The 11,520-nt window shown below is 39.2% G+C and overlaps 1 protein-coding gene across 3 annotated transcripts in view; it reads left to right on the top strand.

Annotated features, from left to right (window-relative positions):
• Positions 1–11,520, top strand: part of LOC102195698 (protein tyrosine phosphatase receptor type F) — a 149,226-nt gene that overhangs the window by 107,883 nt on the left and 29,823 nt on the right. For all 3 annotated transcript variants that reach the window (XM_013911352.1, XM_013911354.1, XM_013911353.1), the window contains 3 exons: positions 625–734; positions 8,087–8,119; positions 8,686–8,783. In XM_013911352.1, coding sequence (XP_013766806.1) covers positions 625–734; positions 8,087–8,119; positions 8,686–8,783 — 241 coding nt within the window. The remainder of the gene's footprint in view (positions 1–624; positions 735–8,086; positions 8,120–8,685; positions 8,784–11,520) is intronic.

Genomic DNA, 11,520 nt, shown 5'->3' with positions numbered 1-11,520 from the left:
TGAGCGTCGTCTTTGAGCGTCGTCTTTGAGCGTCGTCTTTGAGCGTCGTCTTTGAGCGTCGTCTTTGAGCGTCGTCTTTGAGCGTCGTCTTTGAGTGGGTTTTAGCTGAAATTCTGTGCAACCCTGGAATCAGGAACCAAGACTGGACACATTGTTACCCATCGACAGATTTTATTCACGTATCCAGTCCAGGGTCAAGTGACTGAGTAAACCTTAGGTTGCTGGTCTGTTTCAGGAATTATATTGTTACTGATTTTAAGTCTGTGTTTATTGTTTAGTAGAAACTTTTCTTGGGCCATAAAATAAAATTTAAAACAAATAGATTAAAATTCCTATAAAATTGAAAAGTCAGAGCAAACCAGTTCAATATTGCAAATAGGAGGACACTGCTTGCAGCCAAAGTTTTAGTCCTCAGACATTCTACAACGCTTTTCATCATCTATAAAGTATGCTCAAATTACGTGTAATCCTTATTGTTTTTTGCACAATAGCTTGTTGCAGATTCTTTTTTCCCAGTATTTTCCAGAAAATAAAGTTTAGAAATTTGCTCATTCGGAGTCATTAATACCCATTTGGCCTGTTGGTACATTATGTAACGTTAAATTGGTTTTGCTTTTTCTCCAGGAAACGAACGTCTCCAGCCAAGGATGAGCACATGGCAGGAGTGAAGGACTCGCTGCTGGCCCACTCGTCAGATCCTGTGGAGATGAGGAGACTCAACTATCAGACACAAGGCATGGACACACAAACACATGCACATGCAAACATTCAGCCCCATAAACAGACTTTTACTGAGGTCTAAATTTTTACCAGTTGCATCCAGTTTCTGTTTCTAAAGGTGCTGAGAAATTATCACTGAAGGATTGTGTTACTGAATCCATTGACACCCAGAAATAAAATGAAGGATCCTGTTTTTGAGGTGACAGGTGGCAACTAACTGTCAGATTCAGTTTCTCAAGTATCAGTGTCACCTCAGTCATTTTTGGATGAGACTTACACGGTTTTAAAACTTGTGTTTTAGTGTCTGTGCAAGAACATGAAACAACTGCTTTAGAAAATATCTTCATTCATATTTGGCACTTTGTCTCCATGTTGTTGTTCTTTTCACGTCAGAAGTGATATTTTCATGAGAGGGTGGAGTCCTAAGTTAGCAAGTTTAGCAACGTGATTTTAGAGATTTTTTTTTTTAGTTCAGTTTAATTTCATCAGTTAAGTTTTACTTACATAGAGCCAAATCACAACAACAGTTGTCTTAAGGCGCTTCATATTTTAGGTAAAGACACAATCCCAACAATCAGACGACCCCCTATGAACAAGCACTTAGCGACTGTGGGAGGGAAAAGTCTCTTTTAACAGGAAGAAACCTCGGGCAGAACCAGGCTCAGGCTGGTTGGGGGTGAAATTTTAAGAATGCCTTGCTCAGACACAGACTGACTGACTTTGCATTCATTCCAGTGATGAATGCAACGTAACAAATAAATCACATTTCTTGGACAGTCAGTTAATCTAACCATTTTGTTTATCACATACTTTAATTAAAAATGTGCCATCACCACACACACTGTCAGGAGGGCCATATATTAGCATGAATTTAAACATCTAGTGCTAATTATTGATGCAAAACTGACTCCCACTCATGTTTGTCACAGTGATTTCATTCACTGCCTCCTATTCCCTTACTCCGTTACTTTGAAAACGTGGCGTTAAAACAAAGTGTGTGTGAGACATCATACGTCTGCATTTTGTTAACTTCATTATCGTGCTGTTAAAGCCTGGGTGGCATATTGTTTCTGGGGCAGCCGTGTCTCCTAATGCATGTTTTTGGAGGCAGGAAGTCCGTCTATAACTAAACAGTTTTCAGCTGGCTTAGTCTGATGTTTATTTCTGAGAAAAATGTCTGATTTCCATCCATAATTTTCATGTGAAAAAGCATGTAAACACTCTAAGGTTGTGTGCATCGGGACATAATAAAACCAAATCACCTGGTCTGTACCAGCTTCTAAAATTAGATAAGTACACTGCTGGTCAAAAGTTTCAGAAAACCCCACTTTTTCCTGTTTTTATTGAAAATCATGCCGTTTATTGTCTCATTGCACTTTGAAATGAAAGTATAGTACAAATAAACAATTGGAAGCAAGAAATCTTGGAATCAATTTATAGACTGTGGTGGGGCGTGGTCTGCGGTGCCGTGCAGGGAGGGCGGACGCACCTGCACGGCATCCGTAATCACGCCCGCCGAGTTAAAACACGAGGACTCAGGTGTGTGTGGTGTTGTTTCGTGGTGAGAAGTGTAAATAAAATGGCTCTGAATGTTGATCTGTGGTCCCGCCGTGCCTTATTCTCACCACATAGACCAAAATGTATTCTCCGCTTTGACTCATCCCAGTCGCCTCCTTTGGCTGATAACAGCTGAACACACTTGTGTCATTCTTTCTACAATAGAAATCAAAGTTGTTCCCATATCTGTTGCAGAGGTTCCCATAAATGTGTGGCACACTGCTTTTATTTTCATCCAGAACACCTGCAGAAATCAGTAACACCACCTTTCGAGGCTTGATCAGCCTCCTGCAGAACAGCTTTAAATTGTTCACCCGTTTTGTGTTCTCTGAAAAAAGGACTTTTTGTATGATTGTGAAATACACACTATTTTTCATTTTGCTGTAACCTTTTAACCTCTGGCGGTTCATCTCTTACCTTTTGTACCGTTTCATTGGACTTGAACAACTTGAATTGCAGTAAAACTGGAAAAATGCTCGGTGTTCAAGCTTTTCACTGGCAGTGTATAACATGTGATGTTTTAAACACATCATTACTAATTCATCAGAGACAAATGCAGAAGCGCTGTATGAATAAAATACATATTTACAGTGTCGATGGAAAGAGGTGCAAGTGGCAGCCAGGTTCTACTAATTAACTGCACTTGATGAGCAAGTGTATAAAAGCAGAGGTTTGACAGTTTTCTGGTCTGGAGCATTCAGGTGTGTTGACACAAAATGCAAAGATGACAGAATAAAGACATCAGCAGTGATTTCAGGGAAATCTTGTTGTTGCCCATCAATCTGGAAAGGGATATAAAACCATTTCCAAATGACTTAAAGTCATTCTGCAGTTACAAAGATTATTGTCAAATGGAGAAACATTCAAAATAGTCACCAGTCTTCCCAGTATGTGCAAGTCTCAATTTCACCACAAGGTCAAACTGTGCAATCTGCAAAAAATGCAAATGCTTCATCTTCTGGTCTACAGGACTCAGTAAGCACGTCAAATGTTAAAGTTCAGTTCATTTTTATTTCAAACATATACAGTCACCAACATTTCATAATATTATTCCATGCAGTTGATTGAAAAGGAGTAAGCAGAAGTATATACTTATTTAGCCCCACCCCCTATAGGTTTACATCTTAATCATTTCCTCACCATCTAAATTTGAACAACAAAACTTATACAATGGTTTCAACTTAGAACATAATGTCACAAAAGATTATTTATATGTTTAGATTTACTAATTTGGAAAGTAAACATCACTTTGACTGACAAGTGTGGCCTTTTTTACACCTCTTCTCTTTAAACATGGCAGCATGAGCTGGGACATGGACACCTTGAAGTCATTATGTCAGACATGATCTCTTCTATCTAATTTGAGAGCGTCTGTCCAACAGCTACAGGAAGCCTTGGATGAAAATGGCCCACAGAAGAAAGGGAATAATAACAAGAGCACCAGCAAATCTGTTAGGAGAAAAGAAAAGAACCAAGGTGTCGCTCTGCATTAGTCAAAGCCCAGACCTCAACCTGAATGAAGTATAAAATCCTCAGAAAGCTTTGCCTTGGCTTAGTTTTTGTTGAATAAGAATGATGCTAAATTTGTAAGTTATGGCCTGATGCATGAAACCTTAGATTTTCTTTCCGTATGATTGTGCAATCAAAGACTAAATTTACCATGAAAGCAATTAGAGTGAGATATTTCTATTCAGATGTTCAAAAGGGAAATCGAATGTCTTCACATCCAGTGATCGTTGAGCTGTCCACTCACCCTGACCTCCTAGCGAGGACTTTGTCCCAGTAACTTAGTAACCCTTTATTCCCATAAGAATTACTTATAACCCCTTAGCAGTCCTACAAATTTACAATTAGTCCCCTAAACCATCCAATGTACCGTGGGCGGTACGTCCGACTGCTAACAGGATAAACAATTAGTTTTCATATTTTTAGTCTGCATGCATACTGTAGCTCTGTTTTTCTGTTTCATCGTCTCTTTGTGTCCTCATTCATTCTCCCATCTGACTGTTTAACTGATTTTTAGCTTTGTTTTTCATCTGTTCTACGCCTCCCAGCATCTTCTCTTATCCTTTTCTCCCACCTGTCTTTCAGTGGGAAGTTTTAAGCATAAAGTATGTCATTGTTTTTTTGTCCACGTTCTTCTCTCTTGAGATGGGTGGCATTTACCTGTGGTGGCAGCAGCAGGAGGGATTTTGGCAGATGTTGTTTACTCGAGCATAAATTCATCAGCTCACTTGACAACGTCTGCACGCTGGGTGGCCTCGACGTTACTCATAACAAAACACTGGAAAAAATGACAGATGATATCATGATAATGAAGTCAAACTGTGATCTCTCTCTTTTTTTCAATAAAATGGAAACGCTCCACAACTTCTAGTTGTCAGTTCAGGTGACCGGGACCATTTTACTTTTGTAGAATTTCCAGGTTCATATCAGGTAACAGAATTAAACTATGAAAATCTTCATTTCCCTCTTTAATATAATGTGTATACAACACATGATAATGTTAAAAAAACAAAAAAGAAGTAATGATATAAATTTATTTAAACTTCACACAGCTTTTTCATTTTATTTTCTACTTCCATCATGGTCTTCCTTATATCACTCTACAGACAAGGCCATCAGGTGAACTAAATCAATAAAATACAAATGCTGCCACAGAGATAATCTGCAGTTTTTGGGTTGGAGTCCAAACTACTGACTCGTGCTGTATAATCATTGTTTTTTCTCTACAGGTTTCTCCAGTTTAAATATTTGTCATTTAGTTCCATTTATGTCTGTCTAGCAGGGCAGTAAGCCTCATGTGCACCTTCTAAATGAATTGCAGTGGAATTAATGGACGATTTGATCCAGTATGAGTCGCTGGGTGTTGTCCCTCAGTAGTTTTCAATTAGTTAACCAATCAGAAGAAAGTAGGGTTTCTGAAACGGGAACAGGGCTTGAAGAGACAGGAGCTAAAGCAGGTTAAAGAACCCAATGCAGACAATGTAGGCAGACTGATTTAACAGAAGGCCACTCAACGAAGCTGACGCAGAGTTTAAAGACAATATAATCCAAACAAGCTCACGAGATCACAGAAGGAAATGCATGAAAGACTGAGGCAAAGATAGAACTATATATACACATGGAGTGATTAAGGGATTGGAGACAGTTGGGACAGAGGTGCAGACGATCAAAACAGTAAAGTACAAATAAACACAAAGCAGTACAACAGGAGCTAACTCGGTGGATGACCGCGATACACAAGCTGTGCTGAACAAAGGCAACTGTGAGGAAACTAAACTCAAATAACAGAGAACAGTAACTAAACACTAGCTACAATTCAAACACAACAAGAGATACACAAGGGTGCAAAAAGTTCACAACTTTAAAGAAATAAACAAAAAGTTACAATGAAACCAAACAGGAAACACAGAAACAACTCAAAGCTTCAAAGAATACATAAACAAACATGATCCAAAGGGATGATAACGTAGTAACTACTAAACATGAATGAATGCAAAACACAAGGAGACACAAAACTGACTCTGCAGAAGCCACAGATTTAAAAAGTGTTATAATAGTTTTATCAATGAAGGGAAATCATTCACACAGGAATACACTAACACAAAAGACCAACAACGCTTTGTGTGCTTATGTTCGTTCGTCTGGTCATGATCTCGAACTCTGAGCATGTTACTACTTCAGCTTGAGCTAATTATTTTTGCCCTGCTTGTGAAACAATCAGGGCTGAAGGCGCACTCAGACACGAGCTGGTACTCACTGCTTCTGCTGTTTTTTAATTTGCTCCCTTCTGAGATAATGGCAGCCAAACTCGTTGTAACTTCCCACCAAGGCTCATTCTGGGACATCTGTGGCAACCGAAGAAAGCGCAGAGCAAAATAAGGAAACACGAGTCTGTATCTGAAAAAGAAAATCTCTTCTTCAGCACCAAACACATCACCATAAAAGTCTTGTTGGAACAACATCAAGTTTTAGTGTTTCTATTAAGCATTCACATATACAGAATTCACATATAGTGACGAGTTAATAAAATTGTTACATGTTACTAATGATTGCCTCTATTTTATGCTACACGCTGCTATTTTGGTTACAGTATGGATGAGATTGGAGTAGATGAGGATGCAGAGGCGCTGGATCAAAGCTCCAAAAACGCTCCAAACTTCCAGTGTTTTTGCTTCTGTTGCAACCTGACGTCTTTGCAACACGTAGCTTAAATGGACACTCTTCAACTGTTAGGCCACACCTAATCAATGTGCTCTCATGTAGTTACACATGTTTAGTCTTAATGTTTGCACCATTTTGTAATATTTTGGAGTTATTTTATTCAAAACAAGCACTGTTGGAAATGAAAGTTCTCTCAGCAACATAATCTTAATCTTGGTTGGACTGTATAAAGTAGATCTGCTCTCCCATTTGTCGAGTGTATTTATTGCATATTTCTTGCTTTAGCACAAAATCAAACTTAGACTTTAGTCCAATCAGTCCACAGCACCAAGGTCAGCCTCAATTGTGACAGATTTTCTTATGATGCTACTTCTAAATATGAAGGTTTTTGTTTTGTTGTTCCAGGTATCATTCAGCACATATGACATATATTGTTTAAATTATCACAACGAGCAATTTCAGGTTCAATAAACATTCATTTTACCCAAATGATTTTGTTCGTAATGTAGCAAAGACTGAAGTTGTGAATTAAGTTTGCAATAATTTTACAACACTGGCAAAAAACAAAAAGACGTTCACTATATTATTACTCGGGTGAGTTACTGAGGTCTTGTGATTGGTTATCGTACCCAAATCCTTTTAGAAGCAGCCATCTTGGCCAGAGTCTGAGCAGCTGTTCTGAAGCTGCTGTTTAAATGAAAGTGAAAAGACAAAGTTCCTATTGGCACAGTGACAGTATAACCACTTTAATACAATCATGACTTAAAGCAAATAAGAACAAACCAAGAAAAGCTAAAAGTTGGCTAAACGTTGGCTACTGCTGTGCATAGACAGGTTCCAGGACGTAAACATCTCAGTCCAGAGCATTAAACAGATACTGTGCTGGTTTATTATGGCTGCAAGTTTTTTTAAATGCATCTTACATATATTGGTACATATGCTTCTGGTTTCAGCAGTTTTTTCCTCTCTGGGACAGTAGTGAGAAAATCACCACTACAATAAATTTCAGGTTGGGTGTGATCAATGACTCTGTAACAGAGTCATTGATCACACCCAACCTGAACCAATGTGTCTGTGAGATGACGATGAACGTGTGTCTAAAAGAATTTCATTTGCTTTAAGATCTCCTTAGCAAATATGTAAAGTATACTTCACTGGGAATGAAGGACCTTCAAACACAGGGGTAAGGGCCTTTAAGTGTCAAGAGTAAGATGATGAGCTTCTTGAGGCTTTAATGCTCCTTGCCTAAAGAAATCCTCATTTTGAAAATGAAAAAAGGGAGACGTTTTATTCTTGGCAGCTGTGGTTCAACACAGATGTAAGAGTGCCAAGAACCAAACATCCAAAGGTGCTAATAACAGCAATGTTGGACCGAGACAGCCCAGTTAACCCAAAATGGACAGCTGAGTCGGACCACTTCAAATGAAACCAAAGAACAAACAGATACGAAGCACAGTCAGTTTATTGATTACAGTGAAACTGATGTTAAATTCTTTTAAATGTTATTCAGCCATCTGGGAAAGTTGTGTTCAGCGTCTCTTAAGTCTTTGCTGAGTAGGGCAGCTCCTTCCTCACTGTTCCTTGTGTCCTCTTGTCCTAACTGACCCCTGTGCTTTGGTTTTGCCTCATCTTTCCCACACAGGTTCCAGTGTCCTCAGTTGCCCGAATACTCCAAGTTAGTTTTCAATCCTCCTGTGTTTTACTAATGTTTCCTTTCATTCCCGCCTGGTGCCCTTTTCTGTTTTACATAGAAGCCTTTAGAAGTAGACACCTCCCATTTATCACCATCACCTTCTCTTCTCATGACCTGCCCATGTCAGCTATTTTACACCAAGTGGGTTTCATTAGCGCTGAATGTAGACTGTCTATCTAATTTAATAAAGCAATACATCTACCATTAAGTTAAAATATATACATATATATTTGACCACATCAGTTAAAAATGCTGTATTTTTTGCACCCCAGCCACCTTCCCACTCACCTACTGCTTTATGGGATTTCTTTAACCAATCAGCATGCTAGTTGGTGCTCATCTGCAGCGTGGTTACAGCATGCTGTTGAAGAGCTGCACAGCCAGACATCATCCCTCTGCTCAGCACACAGCACTCTCACTGTCACCTCATATCACTGCGACCAGTTAACACTGAGCCTTCAACATGCATCTGCACTCTGTGTGCGCACACATTTCTGTGCATGTGTGTCTGTGATGGACGGCACTCACCACTCTCGCTGTCTCTGCAGGGATGAGGGAACATCCTCCCATCGCTGTTTGTGACCTGGCCGACCACATTGAGAGACTCAAGGCCAACGATGGTCTGCACTTCTCTCAGGAGTACGAGGTAAATGTTCCTGCTCTTATACACGCCTTTCAAGTAAAGCAATGCACATTTCAGCCACTGTCAGTTATTTCAGATTTTATAAGCTAGTTTTCCGTAGAAAAAGACCTAGATGTGTAATAGGAAAGCCGCAATTACTGTGGCGTACAAGAGTGTGAGAATTGATCCTTCATGGTTCAAAATGGAGAATTAGGTCAGTTGTAAATTGCCAGGTGTATTGCTGCGGACCTGAGTGAATGCAGTGCTGAGTTTTCAGGTTGTTTGGATCAGTTTTTCTGATGTTTTGGCTAAAAGTTGTTTTCTGTTACCAGAGTTTGCACTGCAGTCATTACTGCATACTCTCGGCTGTGTGTAGAGGGGTTCACATGAACACAAAGACGTGCTCTTTTTGGCTTTGAACCTAATTTAGCTTAAAAAATGTTCTAGCTTTGTGAGAAATATATTTTTTCTAACAAAAACAGCTGGATTCAGATGATTTATTTACCTTTTTTGTTTGCATGTCTGCTTCTTCATACCAGCCTGCTCCTCTGAATAAGCACACTCTAAGCACACACATACTCAGTGAGCGTGTCCTTGCAGTTGTCCTCTTTTTAAAACAGAACAGTTCTTCTTCGCCTTAGTAATTGATTATAAAGTCACTTTAGAATAAGTGCTCACTTACGAATGTTAATCTCGAACTTCCTGGGTTCTAATTTTATGAGCAGCTTCTTCATCCTTCAGCCATCTTTATCTTGTTTTCTCTCGAGCACTTGAATAGTCTCAACCTCTCCTGTGGTGAAAGTCATCGTCTCTTTCCACCTTGATGACAGCCCTGCAGCTTCTCTCTCTTTTGTCTGGTTTGACGCCTCGTACTAACATGCTGCTCCAGCTACACCTGCATAGAACAATATTAGCTCAAAGGAAGCTTTGTGTGGGAGGTGCCAATTATGAGCTTAAAATAAGTCAGTGCTTTTTAAAGACAATAAATAAGTGAATTTCCTTATACTAGTCAACACTATAGATCAGTTGTTTGTTTTTTAAAAACTGAGCTGATATCAGCCTGAATAAGATACAGTGGCATAATATCTTTAGCCCCTCTTGAAGAAGTGAAGAGAAAATAATCTCCTTTGCTGACTCAAAACTTTCTTTTTCTTGATTTTTAGCCATCTTTAAACCTACTGTTTGTTTCACTCAGTCCACGTGTAAACATACATATTTACACAAACGCATCTGTAAAATCAGCATTTTATTTTGTAACTAAAATACCTCACACAGCACATTTTCCAAGAACCATTTTGCCCCCTGAGATGTTTTCATTTGTGTTGGCCGAGCATTACAGAGTTAAAGTTTAGATTAGCCAAAAAAAAAAGGATGCTGCTAAGTATGCATGACTTCTCTGCTTCCTTTCCAAGAATAATATTCGACTGCTTTTACCTACTGTAAGAGCCAGTGAGGGATTATGGCTTGTTGATGTCCTACAAAGGAAGGTAATTTGCATTTAAAGTGGTGAATTTCCAAGCGGATAAACCAGGACAGATGGGTGCACTGTTTATGCACAGCAGAAGGAAGGGGGCATATAAATTATGAAACAGCAACTGAATCAACTTTTCCACCTTTCCCATTTTTTCTTACCTCTGTGATGCAATGGAGGGAACTTTCTGCAGACAAGTTGTCCTGTTTGCAAAACAAGACGGTTCAGTTGAGATACGAACGTTTTGGTTTGAATGATCTGTTAAATGTGATTGTTCAGATGGAGAAAAGGAAATGCACAAAACTGGGTTTAGATTTCTTTGAAAATGAAATTTGATTTCTGATCACAAAAGTGTAAACTGTTAAAAAACAATATCATTGTTATTGTTATGACAGCAAACTGCTATCTACATACTTTCTAGGGTATGTGACAGCTGTATCGCTTCAAGCATCCGAGAGAGACTTTTTTAGACATGTTCTTGTTTAGAAGATCATTAAAATGTCAGGTGGTCTTATCCATAAACCATACTGTGGATGAAACATGGATTTAGCGATCGTGACTCATCCACTGGTTCAGATGTTGAAACCTTAGCTTAACACCGACGCCACTCTGTTGTTACAACAAACTGCACAACAGGCAGACATATTATTTTTCATTAAAATGCTCCAAAGACATCAGCATCACAAACAAGTCAAAAGGTCAGTAAACTGAAGTTTTTGGCCTTGGCTTCATTTTCAAAACATCTGCGCGGCTACAAGTCTTAGTATCAAGTCTTAGATGATTATTAATTAGCATTGAACATGAAGTTTTAAGAAGGCAACTTCTCCACAGAGCAACCATTTGCCACACATGCTGAAGTGTGATTGAGAAAGGATTTTCCAGAGGATGAGGCCAAAGCCTTTCAGAGCAGCAGGCTGACACTGGAGAGCACATTGTTGGGACGTGAGCCCAAAGTCTGCACAAGTGTCTAAAACCAGCCTGCAGAGCACATTTATTAACTTTCTCCAAGACTTAGAATAAGAAATGCAATTATTCATTCAAATTCCATTTTTAAAAAAATAAGTAATGAAGACAACAAGTTTAATGTTTGTATCCACTCGTGATGACATCCTGAGTGTGTGATGTGTAAGATGCTTCTTAGGCATGTGCACTAAAGAGTTCATTAAACTTTGATCAGGACAGAAGTGACAGAAGCATAAGGTCTCACACACTCTCACACACGCACACACACACACACACTCACACACACTCTCACACACTCTCACACACGCACACACACGCACACACACG

The sequence above is a fragment of the Pundamilia nyererei genome, unplaced genomic scaffold, assembly GCF_000239375.1.
Source record: "Pundamilia nyererei isolate P.nyererei 1_Seehausen unplaced genomic scaffold, PunNye1.0 scaffold00061, whole genome shotgun sequence".
NCBI lineage: Eukaryota > Metazoa > Chordata > Actinopteri > Cichliformes > Cichlidae > Pundamilia > Pundamilia nyererei.
This window is presented reverse-complemented; position numbering and strand designations above follow the sequence as displayed.